Below are 14666 nucleotides of genomic sequence, written 5' to 3'. Positions count from 1 at the left end.
GAGACAGGAAGTAGCATTAATGTAAACCACTGGAGGAGACAGGAAGTAGTATTAATGTAAACCACTGGAGGAGACAGGAAGTAGTATTAATGTAAACCACTGGAGGAGACAGGAAGTAGTATTAATGTAAACCACCAGAGAGACTGGAGGAGACAGGAAGTAGTATTAATGTAAACCACCAGAGAGACTGGAGGAGACAGGAAGTAGCATTAATGTAAACCACTGGAGGAGACAGGAAGTAGCATTAATGTAAACCACTGGAGGAGACAGGAAGTAGCATTAATGTAAACCACTGGAGGAGACAGGAAGTAGCATTAATGTAAACCACTGGAGGAGACAGGAAGTAGTATTAATGTAAACCACTGGAGGAGACAGGAAGTAGTATTAATGTAAACCACCAGAGAGACTGGAGGAGACAGGAAGTAGCATTAATGTAAACCACCAGAGAGACTGGAGGAGACAGGAAGTAGCATTAATGTAAACCACTGGAGGAGACAGGAAGTAGCATTAATGTAAACCACTGGAGGAGACAGGAAGTAGTATTAATGTAAACCACTGGAGGAGACAGGAAGTAGTATTAATGTAAACCACTGGAGGAGACAGGAAGTAGTATTAATGTAAACCACCAGAGAGACTGGAGGAGACAGGAAGTAGTATTAATGTAAACCACCAGAGAGACTGGAGGAGACAGGAAGTAGCATTAATGTAAACCACTGGAGGAGACAGGAAGTAGCATTAATGTAAACCACTGGAGGAGACAGGAAGTAGCATTAATGTAAACCACTGGAGGAGACAGGAAGTAGTATTAATGTAAACCACTGGAGGAGACAGGAAGTAGTATTAATGTAAACCACCAGAGAGACTGGAGGAGACAGGAAGTAGCATTAATGTAAACCACTGGAGGAAACAGGAAGTAATATTAATGTAAACCACTGGAGGAAACAGGAAGTAGTATTAATGTAAACCACCATCGATCATGTACTGTAATACTGCTTATATCATGTATTAATACCTCGAGCAGAGCCAAAATCCAGAGAATTCAGCACTAAATCAGAGACGGAAACACAAATAATACATATGTTATTTATTATTATGATTTATAAATATATATTTAAAAACGATATATATATAAAAAAAGAAATATATACAAAAAAGAAAAATATATATCATATATATTTATATATATATTTAAATATATATATAAATATAATTAAAAGAAAATATATATATTTACAGACAAATTTAGATTAATATTTAAAAAAATAATTAACATATGTAAATATATATATATACATATATAAATTATATATATAAACAAGTATATATAAATAAATAAATTCTATATATATATATATATATATATATATATATATATATATATATGTTGAAAATAAATAAATATATCAAAATATATATATTCTCACTTCTTTTCTTTTGTTAAATATTAATATGATGGTGAACAAGATAACTTACAAAATACAAGATAACAACAGAAAAACATGTTTTCATTCATAAATTCAGTCCAAATTAAGACTAAAAGTGCAGGAAGAAGAGATTTAAATGACTTCTGTAGTTAATTAAATGTTATATTTATATAATCAAGAAGTAGTTAAAGTATAAAGTAGAGACTCACAGAGCAGCAGAGAGAGAGCAGCCGCCTTCATCCTGACTGCTGCACACTGAGAGGAGACAGAAACTACTGCGCAGCATGAGGTACTACACACAGAAACTACTGCGCAGCATGAGGTACTACACACAGAAACTACTGCACAGCATGAGGTACTACACACAGAAACTACTGCGCAGCATGAGGTACTACACACAGAAACTACTGCGCAGCATGAGGTACTACACACAGAAACTACTGCACAGCATGAGGTACTACACACAGAAACTACTGCACAGCATGAGGTACTACACACAGAAACTACATGAGGTACTACACACAGAAACTACTGCACAGCATGAGGTACTACACACAGTTTCTTTCACAATGTTTTTCCAATCAACTTGCATTGGCTTGCTCAAGACAAGTGGCTTAGAAGATGGATGGATTAATAATAGGCGCCTCACATGCTCTCAGAAAGGAGTGAAAGTCCACATGAAGATAGAATCAAATGACATGTCAAGTCATGTCAAAATATATCTAAATATTAGAGCATGCTTTCATTTAATACAACAAACAAGCTGTTGAACATAAAATTGAAGCGTGAGAGAGTATAAAAACACTAATCCTTAAAATAACGTATTCTCACATTTGGTAGGAACTCATTGGCTCACAGAAGCACAACATGGCGACCGATAGGTTTCTGTTGTTGTTGCTACTAAAAGCTAAAAGGAACACGGGACATCGACTGACGGCTGACTCATCCACCCTGTGTCTGGGTGGATGAGTCAGCCGTCAGTGCTGCTCTCATTCTGTGTTGCACAGGTTGAACGTTATTGTTATTATCTTGAAAATATATTCAGTGCAAAACAGGTTATTTGCAGCCACAATAGGCACATTTTTCTTTACCAAATATTAGTTATTTTCTGCACATAGAACTTTATTTGCATTGTTCTAACAAAGTGATTGCACATTTTATTAGTTTTTGTCTGATGGAGCGATCTGGTTTACTTGAAAGGGATTTCAATTTTCTTTATTCTATCATTTGAAAAAGCACGGATGAAGCAGTCACAAAAAGTTATTTCAATACAAATTCAGCATTGGCCATTTTGTTGCAATGTTTTTGGGGCTGTGGGGCGCGAACATTTTTATTCCTCCAAAGTGGGGCGTGACAGAAAAGGTTTGAGAACCACTGCTCTAACACAAGACCACGGTAAACAAGCTATTGTATATTGATTTTTAAATACATGAAGTCAGATTTTGTCATACAGTAGAATCAAAAAAGGAAACCGAGGCCATTCCTTAAATGTCACAGGAACAACGCTTGTTCCGCTTCTCTCCCAAACGGTCACAGACCTTAACAGGATGTCGACTGGTCGGATTCACGGACTTTCAGTGGAAAGTTAAAGCGCAGCCAGCCGAGGCCTGTGAGCGTTTAGAGGGACGCCCAAGGCAAACCCTGCAGTCATTACAGTAGCACTTTAACTGGAACAGAGTATTTGTATGCTTCAGTAATAGTACTTTAACGTGTATGGTGTGGTATTAGTACTTTTAGTTTACCAGAGTATGTTTACTGTATGGTTGTAGTACTTTAACCTTTACCAGAGTATTTACAGCATGAAGTACTTCTACTACAGTAAAGTACCTGAATACTGCAGTAAAGTACCTGAATACTGCAGTAAAGTACCTGAAAACTGCAGTGAAGTACCTGAATACTGCAGTCAAGTACCTGAATACTGCAGTAAAGTACCTGAATACTGCAGTAAAGTACCTGAAAACTGCAGTAAAGTACCTGAATACTGCAGTAAAGTACCTGAATACTGCAGTCAAGTACCTGAATACTGCAGTAAAGTACCTGAATACTGCACTAAAGTACCTGAAAACTGCAGTGAAGTACCTGAATACTGCAGTGAAGTACCTGAAAACTGCAGTGCCATAATACTATAATAATCTCTTCCTTATTGATTGGAACGTAATTTACAGAAATGCGTCTCCATCTAGTGGTGAGTCATAGAAACTACAACACACACACACACACACACACACACACACACACACACACACACACACACACACACACTTCATTAAGGTCAACACACACGCAGGCGGTCACACGGTTTGCTGGGTCAAGTTGTGTGTGTGTGTGTGTGTGTGTGTGTGTGTGTGTGTGTGTGTGTGTGTGTGCTCAACAGATTCCTGCTGGACATCTGAGATTATAAATCAGCAGATTTTTAAAACAAACTTAGATACATATTTCCACGAGTGAACAACCAGCTGTACAGATACTTCACTGCAGTAAAAGTACTACTACTACTACGCTGTAGAAGTACTCTGTCACAGTACAGGTTCTGGATTGTACCTCAAAAAGCTGTTGAAGTAAAAACCCTGAGAAACAGTAGAAGAAGAACAGACTTCATTCTGAGACTTTTTGAGGAAGAAAAACAGAAACATTTTTCTTTCATTATTTTATATAAAGTTGTTTTACAGCAAAGCTCTGTTAACAGAATAAGAAACAAAACAACAACAAACAGTTATTGACAGGTTTGGCTTTTATTTTGGTTATCTGTGACATTAAATTGGGGAATTTTATCTTTATGTTGATTTGTTTAAGTCTGTTAAGATTTAACACAACAAACAAAAAGTGACTGTGGATAGGTGGTTAGCATGCCCGTCTTTCAATCAGAGGGTTGGTGGTTCAAGCCCCTGTGTCCTTGAGCAAGACACTTAACCCCTAGTTCCTCCCCGTTGCTGTGTCTACGCTTTGGATAAAAGCGTCAGCTAAATGAAGTGTGTGTGTGTGTGTGTGTGTGTGTGTGTGTCTAGGCCCATCTCCCGCCGGAGGAGAAGGTTCTGCTCAGGCTGTACTCGGCGGTGGAGCCCTGTTGGTTCCCCCAGGCGCCGAACGGCACCACGAGGATGGAGGCGTTGTCCTCTGAGCCGTACTGCAGCGCCTAGAACACACAATGTCTTTACTATATTGGTGAAGACGTCTGACTGGACACGACCAACATGAATCACTTTTAAACAAACATAAGCGTCTTCTTCTTCAGCTATTTAACGGCAGCTGGCTGGAGTGTTAGCGCCCCCTACTGTTACATCCTCCGTACCTGCTGAGCGATGACGTCCGCGGCCTCCGTGGGGTCCTGGCACCGGCTGATGACGTCACAGATCTCCTGGTCGCTCAGCAGGAAGTTGATGCCGTCGGTGGTCAGAGCCAGGAAGGCGTCGCTGGCGTGCTGGACCTGCGGAGAGCGGGACGTCACGTGGGATCTGAACCCGTGATGAACGCACACACACACACACTTGCAGGAGGACTCACGGTGAGGCGGCGCGTGTCCGGCTCCGCGATGACGCCGCTGGCCTTCAGGTGGAAGTCTCCGATGCTGCGCGTCATGGCGAGCCGCCCGTTGACGTTGGCCTCGCCCGCGCCGTTCCACACCACGAAGCCGCCGAGCCTCTGGATCCTGAACGCACACACACACACACACGCACACACACACACACACACACACACACACACACACACACACACACACACACACACACACACACACACACACACAGTACATTTACTCAAGTACTGTGCTTAAGTACACATTTATAGTACTTGTACTTTACTTCCCAGTAGTAGTACCCGTAGTAGTTCCAGTAGTAGTACCAGTAGTACCAATAGTACTTCCAGTAGTAGTACCAGTAGTTGTACCAGTAGTACTTCCAGTAGTAGTACCAGCAGTAGTTCCAGTAGTACCAGTAGTTGTACCAGTAGTAGTACCAGTGGTAGTACCAGCAGTAGTTCCAGTAGTACCAGTAGTTGTACCAGTAGTAGTACCAGTGGTAGTACCAGTAGTAGTTCCAGTAGTAGTATCAGTAGTAGTTCCAGTAGTACCAGTAGTAGTACCAGTAGTAGTTCCAGTAGTAGTTCCAGTAGTACCAGTAGTTGTACCAGTAGTACTTCCAGTAGTTCCAGTAGTAGTACCGGTAGTACTTCCAGTAGTAGTACCAGTAGTAGTACCAGTAGTATTTCCAGTAGTACCAGTAGTAGTACCAGTAGTAGTTCCAGTAGTAGTATCAGTAGTAGTTCCAGTAGTACCAGTAGTAGTTCCAGTAGTAGTTCCAGTAGTACCAGTAGTTGTACCAGTAGTACTTCCAGTAGTTCCAGTAGTAGTACCAGTAGTAGTACCAGTAGTACTTCCAGTAGTAGTTCCAGTAGTAGTTCCAGTAGTACCAGTAGTTGTACCAGTAGTACTTCCAGTAGTTCCAGTAGTAGTACCGGTAGTAGTACCAGTAGTACTTCCAGTAGTAGTACCAGTAGTAGTACCAGTAGTATTTCCAGTAGTACCAGTAGTAGTACCAGTAGTAGTTCCAGTAGTAGTATCAGTAGTAGTTCCAGTAGTACCAGTAGTAGTTCCAGTAGTAGTTCCAGTAGTACCAGTAGTTGTACCAGTAGTACTTCCAGTAGTTCCAGTAGTAGTACCAGTAGTAGTACCAGTAGTACTTCCAGTAGTAGTACCAGTAGTAGTACCAGTAGTATTTCCAGTAGTACCAGTAGTAGTACCAGTAGTACTTCCAGTAGTAGTACCAGTAGTAGTACTTCCAGTAGTAGTACCAGTAGTAGTACCAGTAGTACCAGTAGTACTTCCAGTAGTACCAGTAGTAGTACCAGTAGTACTTCCAGTAGTAGTACCAGTAGTACTTCCAGTAGTACCAGTAGTACTTCCAGTAGTAGTACCAGTAGTACCAGTAGTTGTACCAGTAGTACTTCCAGTAGTTCCAGTAGTAGTACCGGTAGTAGTACCAGTAGTACTTCCAGTAGTAGTACCAGTAGTATTTCCAGTAGTACCAGTAGTAGTACCAGTAGTAGTTCCAGTAGTAGTATCAGTAGTAGTTCCAGTAGTACCAGTAGTAGTACCAGTAGTAGTTCCAGTAGTAGTTCCAGTAGTACCAGTAGTTGTACCAGTAGTACTTTCAGTAGTTCCAGTAGTAGTACCAGTAGTAGTACCAGTAGTACTTCCAGTAGTAGTACCAGTAGTAGTACCAGTAGTATTTCCAGTAGTACAGTAGTAGTACCAGTAGTACTTCCAGTAGTAGTACCAGTAGTAGTACTTCCAGTAGTAGTACCAGTAGTAGTACCAGTAGTACCAGTAGTACTTCCAGTAGTACCAGTAGTAGTACCAGTAGTACTTTCAGTAGTTCCAGTAGTAGTACCAGTAGTAGTACCAGTAGTACTTCCAGTAGTAGTACCAGTAGTATTTCCAGTAGTACCAGTAGTACTTCCAGTAGTAGTACCAGTAGTACCAGTAGTTGTACCAGTAGTACTTCCAGTAGTTCCAGTAGTAGTACCAGTAGTAGTACCAGTAATACTTCCAGTAGTAGTTCCAGTAGTAGTTCCAGTAGTACCAGTAGTTGTACCAGTAGTACTTCCAGTAGTTCCAGTAGTAGTACCGGTAGTAGTACCAGTAGTACTTCCAGTAGTAGTACCAGTAGTAGTACCAGTAGTATTTCCAGTAGTACCAGTAGTAGTACCAGTAGTAGTTCCAGTAGTAGTATCAGTAGTAGTTCCAGTAGTACCAGTAGTAGTTCCAGTAGTAGTTCCAGTAGTACCAGTAGTTGTACCAGTAGTACTTCCAGTAGTTCCAGTAGTAGTACCAGTAGTAGTACCAGTAGTACTTCCAGTAGTAGTACCAGTAGTAGTACCAGTAGTATTTCCAGTAGTACCAGTAGTAGTACCAGTAGTACTTCCAGTAGTAGTACCAGTAGTAGTACTTCCAGTAGTAGTACCAGTAGTAGTACCAGTAGTACCAGTAGTACTTCCAGTAGTACCAGTAGTAGTACCAGTAGTACTTCCAGTAGTAGTACCAGTAGTACTTCCAGTAGTACCAGTAGTACTTCCAGTAGTAGTACCAGTAGTACCAGTAGTTGTACCAGTAGTACTTCCAGTAGTTCCAGTAGTAGTACCGGTAGTAGTACCAGTAGTACTTCCAGTAGTAGTACCAGTAGTATTTCCAGTAGTACCAGTAGTAGTACCAGTAGTAGTTCCAGTAGTAGTATCAGTAGTAGTTCCAGTAGTACCAGTAGTAGTACCAGTAGTAGTTCCAGTAGTAGTTCCAGTAGTACCAGTAGTTGTACCAGTAGTACTTTCAGTAGTTCCAGTAGTAGTACCAGTAGTAGTACCAGTAGTACTTCCAGTAGTAGTACCAGTAGTAGTACCAGTAGTATTTCCAGTAGTACAGTAGTAGTACCAGTAGTACTTCCAGTAGTAGTACCAGTAGTAGTACTTCCAGTAGTAGTACCAGTAGTAGTACCAGTAGTACCAGTAGTACTTCCAGTAGTACCAGTAGTAGTACCAGTAGTACTTTCAGTAGTTCCAGTAGTAGTACCAGTAGTAGTACCAGTAGTACTTCCAGTAGTAGTACCAGTAGTATTTCCAGTAGTACCAGTAGTACTTCCAGTAGTAGTACCAGTAGTACCTGTGTCTCTCGTCCCTGCGGTCCGGTGTGTGGTCCTTGGTGAGCTTGTTGGCTCGTCCCTTCCTGCACAGCAGCGCCCGGCTGTCTCCGGCGCTGCCGACCACCAGCTCCACGCCGTCACGCAGCACGGCAACCGTCGCCGTGGTGCCGGCTGTCAGGAAGGAGGCTGGGGAGGAAGATGAGATGAGAGTGTTGCGTTGTGCTTTGTAGCGTTGTAGCATTGTAACGTTGTAGCATTGTAACGTTGTGCATTGTAGCATTGTGACGTTGTAGCGCTGTGCGTTGTAGCATTGTAATGTTGTGCGTTGTGTTGTTCCGCTACATTGTTGCTGTATTACAATGTTACTTTACGTTGTTGCAATTATGATATTACGTTACATTGCTTCGCTGTTATGTTGCAACAGTATGGTACTTTGTTCTGTTGTGTTCCGTTGTTGCGTTGCGTTACGTTGTGTACTTGTGTGAGTGCCTCACCGTTGTTGAAGTACTTCAGGTGTGTGTGTAGCGCGTTGTCGACGTCTACGAAAGCTTTCTTCAGAACTTTCTCCAGGTCGTCCTCGTCCTCCAGAGCGTCTCTGTTCACAAACATCAACAATGTTTACCAACAGCTCGTTGTTTCGTTGTTGTTGTTGTTGTTGTTGTGGATCCTCACCTGATGAACTTCTCCATGAAGGTGTAGCAGTAGTCGGCGGCGTGAGGACCGCCGTGGCCGTCGAACACCGCGAAGTACAGCAGGTTGTCATGGATACGGGCGACGCGGAGACGGTCCTCGTTCTGCTTCCTGAGACCCAAAACAGACGCTCCGCCGACCCGGGAGAGACCGACCTGAGAGGGTTGATTCACCACGTCATCCATTGTCCTTCTATTCATACACTCCTTCATATAATACATCCACCATCATCCATTCATCCAACTTTTCATCCGCTCATTCAGTAAGTTATGCACTTGTTTATTGATTCATCCATCCAACTATTTATCCACTAATTCATTCATCCATCCAACCATTTATCCACTAATTCATTCATCCATCCAACCATTTACCCACTAATTCATTCATCCATCCAACTATTTACCCACTAATTCATTCATCCATCCAACTACTCATACACCCATTCGTCCATGTGTCTATTATTTATCCATTAATTTATTCATCCATTAAGCCTAATATTGATTTATCCATTCATTCATCATTTAATCCATTAATGTATCTATACTTTTATCCATTTACTCATCTATTCAGCCTTTAATCCATCATTGTCTCCCTCTGTTCATCCAGTCATCCCTCTGTTCATCCATTCATCCACCGTTACCTGAGGAACGGGGCTTCCGTGTCTGACGCTGGAGGGCAGCAGCACCGGTTCCTCTATCCGGTCGTCCCAGATCCCGAACGAGTCCCATGTGACCGGGGGGGCGGGGCATCGAGCCGAGCCGCTGGAGCGCCGCCGGCCAGATCCCCCCAACGAAGCTCCGCCCCCCAACGAAGCCCCGCCCATCTGCAGGGCGACCAATCAGGCAGTTAACCATCGATTATAATAAAGTCAGGACTAAAACACTGCGAGAGGAAAACAAGTAGTATAAATAAATAGCAAACAGTAATAAAGACAGTAGAGAAGAATACAATAGCAATATTAAATATACAGACGGACTACAATAAAAGTATATAAAAAAAGTATATAAATGTATTCATACTGCACCAGATGAACGTAATTAAAGTGATTAAAGTGATTTAAGTGTTTAGTGGTCTACTGTGAGGTCAGCTTGTTATGCAGCCTGACAGCAGCGGGAAGGAAGGACTTTCGGTAGGACCTCTCCCTACTTCATACTTTGTGTACTACTGGGTAGATTAGTAGGTAATAATAAGTTGCATAAGATATATTTTTAAAATCTCCACAAAGGAATGTTGTTCCGCACTTAAAGGCAAACAAATACAACTTTTTACATGAAATAAACACAAGTTAAGTGCATTTTCTCCCTCTGATGGTAGAAGTAGAAGTATGAAGAGGCAGAAATACTAGTACTCGAAGAAGTGTGTCAGTACTTGGAGGTTTCTGGAGGTTTCTGGGATCAGTCTGGTGGAGGCGGAGCGTCCACAGCGCAGCAGGCGGAGCAGAGCTGGAGACGACATGCTTCAACAGGTGAGGAGGAAACCTGGATCAGAACACCACGTCAAGACAGAATCACAGCTTCAAAACTACTTGGTTTGTGCAGTAGAAGCTCCAGGGTTCAGATGTCCCATGTTTGTGTATAAATAGATTCACATGTCACAGCTTTGGGTTTCCCTTCAGCTGTTTTGAAATGTGCATTGGTTATTAGCTTTCTGGAGCTTTTATTTTGAAGGACGGGTACTATTAAGGGGACAAAATAAAAGCACAATACGAGATAAAAAAGAAAGACAAAATTAGTAGTACTCTGATCCTTTACTAAAGTAAAAGTAGCAATGCCACCGGGTGCAAAATACTATAAAGTACAAGTACAATAGTAGAATTATTGAAGCATTAATGGGTTTTTTAATGTTGCAGCTTTATACCCAACTTATAAAAATATGTATATTTTTTAAGTTTGTATTAATTATTCTTAATTAATTGGTGTATCTGAATTAGTGAGAGTAAAGTAAGGTATCAGATACACATAGTGGAGTAAAAAGCAATATATTCCCCTCAGAGATGTAGTGGAGTAGATCTAGCAAGTGGCAGAAAATGGAAATACTCAAGTAAAGTACCTCGAAAGTGAATTATTTTCCCCTTTACTCTATTTCCCTGTGTCTTTACCTTTTGCCACGCCGTGAAGAGGCTTGCCAGAGTAAATAAAGCTTGGTTGGTAATCAATACTACTACAGCACGTATTGCTTCACCGAGTGCTGATGTATAAATATGTATATATATATATATATATATATATATATATATATATATATATATATATATATATATATATATATATATATATATATCTGTATATAAAGTCACTCCTCAGCCAATAAACCCACGTCAGAGGGGTTTAACCTTCACATGGCCAGAATAGTTTGTACACATAAGACATGTGACCCCTTGGTGTTGACAAAACAACAACAATGCATGTGGGTGCAGATGAGGGTGAAGGGTTACACACTGACACACACACACATGTGTAACAATATACTGTAATTAAAGTCTTTCTGTGTGTACAGATGAGCTCTTTATGGAGCTGTTTTTAAATGGAATTAATGCTGTTCAATCGTATATATTTTCATTAAAGTAACATTAGGTGGAACTAAAACCACAAATTAATTCTTGCATATATATTATACAAAATATTGCATATATATAAAAGGTATTGCACATATATATATATATATATATATATATATATATATATATATATATATATATATATATATATACAAAATATTGCATATATATACACAATATTGCATATATATTTTACAAAATATTCCATATTATATTAAAAATAATAAACATCTGAGGTGTTGCAGTGAAAATGATTCTAACTATAATATATTTTAGTATTTTGTTTGCTTTTACTGTAGGAGTATTATAAAGGTTCAATAATAAATACACAACAATAAAAAAAAATCACTTTAAAACTAACTTTGGAGCCGAAATGAGTTTAAACCGTTGCTGTTTAACAGGACAACATATTAAAAATGGCGGCTACAAAAACTCACCTTCTTCCCTTTTTCTTTTATCGGTGATTCCTTCTTTTCCCGCCGGTCCCGTTTCCGTGGCAACAGGTGTCCTTCAGCTCCAGCAGCTGCCACGAGACGTCACGTCTCCCCTCGCGCTGCGGCCGTTGAGCTCGAGGGGGGCGGGGCTCGAGGGCATGAAGCTGAGCCGCGGCCGTCCAATCAGAATCCAGTGCTGCCAGAGCACAGTGCTGCACTTTATTTGCATTTACAGGCAAAACATATGAAAATATAAAGTCTTATATATTAGTTGATTGACTTAATACATGATTTTCAACTATTGTGATGGTTTAAGTCGTTTTTCACAAACAAATATTTTATGGTTCCAGCTTCACAAATGTGAAGATGTTCTGCTTTTCCTGAGAATTACGTTAATAATTATATTAGTAATGATGTTGACAGTTGGAGAAAAAACAACAACATTGTGATTGTTTTCATAAGTATATGTTAGTCTTTGTATGAACTACTTAATTATTTGTATTTAAGAAACCCATTTTTCAAGTAAAGTCAACTTAATTTTTCGAGTAAATTTAAGTTGAATTATTTGGCTGAATTGGAAAATATTTGTAAAAATGGAGTAGTTCATAGAGAAACCAATGATAATTATAATAATAATTTGATGCAAAGAGGTGGCTGCCTTTAGGTGGCAGCAAAACCTCAACTGGTTAATCCATTGAACTGGTTTCTCTTGCTGGAATTAAACATTCAGAAGGTCTGTTAAGTGCTTGGTTCACTTCAATGCTTCTTGAGACATTTAATCAAAATTAAATAATAATATTAAAGTGACTGTGAGGGACTTTTACCTTCTGAACCAGTCTCAGTGTAGTCCTGGTCCTCTATAGACCTGGTCCTCTATAGTCCTGGTCCTCTATAGTCCTCAGTGTAGTCCTGGTCCTCTATAGTCCTGGTGCTCTATAGACCTCAATGTAGTCCTGGTCCTATATAGACCTCAGTGTAGTCCTGGTCCTCTATAGACCTCAGTGTAGTCCTGGTCCTATATAGACCTCAGTGTAGTCCTGGTCCTCTATAGACCTCAGTGTAGTCCTGGTCCTCTATAGACCTCAGTGTAGTCCTGGTCCTCTATAGACCTCAGTGTAGTCCTGGTCCTATATAGACCTCAGTGTAGTCCTGGTCCTCTATAGACCTCAGTGTAGTCCTGGTCCTCTATAGACCTCAGGGTAGTCCTGGTCCTCTATAGTCCTGGTGCTCTATAGACCTCAGTGTAGTCCTGGTCCTCTATAGTCCTCAGTGTAGTCCTGGTCCTCTATAGTCCTGGTGCTCTATAGACCACAGTGTAGTCCTGGTCCTCTATAGACCTCAGTGTAGTCCTGGTCCTCTATAGACCTCAGTGTAGTCCTGGTCCTCTATAGACCTCAGTGTAGTCCTGGTCCTCTATAGACCTCAGTGTAGTCCTGGTCCTATATAGACCTCAGTGTAGTCCTGGTCCTCTATAGACCTCAGTGTAGTCCTGGTCCTCTATAGACCTCAGTGTAGTCCTGGTCCTCTATAGACCTCAGGGTAGTCCTGGTCCTCTATAGTCCTGGTGCTCTATAGACCTCAGTGTAGTCCTGGTCCTCTATAGTCCTCAGTGTAGTCCTGGTCCTCTATAGTCCTGGTGCTCTATAGACCACAGTGTAGTCCTGGTCCTCTATAGACCTCAGTGTAGTCCTGGTCCTCTATAGTCCTGGTGCTCTATAGACCACAGTGTAGTCCTGGTCCTCTACAGTCCTCAGTGTAGTCCTGGTCCTCTATAGTCCTGGTCCTCTATAGACCTCCATGTAGTCCTGGTAATCTATAGACCTCAGTGTAGTCCTGGTCCTCTATAGTCCTGGTCCTCTATAGACCTCAGTGTAGTCCTGGTCCTCTATAGTCCTGGTCCTCTATAGACCTCCATGTAGTCCTGGTAATCTATAGTCCTGGTGCTCTATAGACCTGGTCCTCTATAGACCTCAGTGTAGTCCTGGTCCTCAATAGACCTGGTCCTCTATAGATCTCCATGTAGTCCTGGTAATCTATAGACCTGGTCCACTATAGACCTGGTCCTCTATAGTCCTGGTCCTCTATAGACCTCCATGTAGTCCTGGTAATCTATAGACCTGGTCCTCTATAGACCTGGCTCTCTATAGACCACCAGAGAGAAGATGGTCTGGTTCTAGAGAGTTCTTCTTAAAGGTCCTCATCGGAGCCACCGGGTCGGATTCTGGTGAAACCAGATGACATCATGCAGGTTCACCAGATCCTCCTTCAGCGCAGACTCCAGCAGAGACCAGTCCACCATGGACTAGACCCAGATCCAGTAGAGTCCAGTCCACCATGGACTAGACCCAGATCCAGTAGAGACCAGTCCACCATGGACTAGACCCAGATCCAGTAGAGTCCAGTCCACCATGGACTAGACCCAGATCCAGTAGAGACCAGTCCACCAAGGACTAGACCAGATCCAGTAGAGACCAGTCCACCGTGCTCAAAGAAACGGCCACTTTAGTCCATAGGGGGCGCCAGAATCAACACAAAATAAAAGTTCCTTTTCGTAACTTCATGTATTTTCAATGTTTTCCTACACTTAATATATATATTTTCACAACACAAAACATAATCAACTCATACATTATCGTATGTTATGATTGATTATTCACAGCTTCGTTGAAGACTCGATCTGGTGAGTTGCATAATTCCACGGTGAGGTTTATTTCTGTTGCTCATGTATTTAAGATATGAACCTCCGTGTACCGGAGTGTGTGTCTGCAGCAGACTGAATAAAACATGGCGGAGAGAGTCTGTTGTAAACATGAGCGTGACTTTAATGATTCTGAATAATTCAGAGCTCCATCAACAACAACATGACTCCAGTGGAGAGAAAGTGAGACGAGGAGGAAGTGAACTGGCTGTACTGGTTTTAGGTGGTGAACTC

The 14666-nt window shown here is 41.3% G+C and overlaps 1 protein-coding gene across 1 annotated transcript; it reads right to left on the bottom strand.

The window, feature by feature from the left end:
- Positions 1 to 4148: 4148 nt before the first annotated feature.
- Positions 4149 to 11856, bottom strand: ppm1ka (protein phosphatase, Mg2+/Mn2+ dependent 1Ka). The gene is made up of 9 exons (XM_079216087.1): positions 11738 to 11856; positions 10112 to 10221; positions 9384 to 9566; positions 8726 to 8898; positions 8548 to 8648; positions 8074 to 8239; positions 4926 to 5070; positions 4714 to 4848; positions 4149 to 4557 (listed from the first exon to the last, which is right to left on the bottom strand). The coding sequence occupies exons 2-9, from the start codon at positions 10196 to 10198 to the stop codon at positions 4426 to 4428; spliced, it is 1122 nt and encodes a 373-aa protein (XP_079072213.1). The 5' UTR covers positions 10199 to 10221; positions 11738 to 11856; the 3' UTR covers positions 4149 to 4425.
- Positions 11857 to 14666: the final 2810 nt, after the last annotated feature.

This window comes from Taurulus bubalis (genome assembly GCF_910589615.1).
Source record: "Taurulus bubalis genome assembly, chromosome: 3".
NCBI classification, from domain to species: domain Eukaryota; kingdom Metazoa; phylum Chordata; class Actinopteri; order Perciformes; family Cottidae; genus Taurulus; species Taurulus bubalis.
The sequence above is the reverse complement of the archived record's forward strand: the minus strand, read 5'-3'. Positions and strand labels throughout refer to the sequence as shown.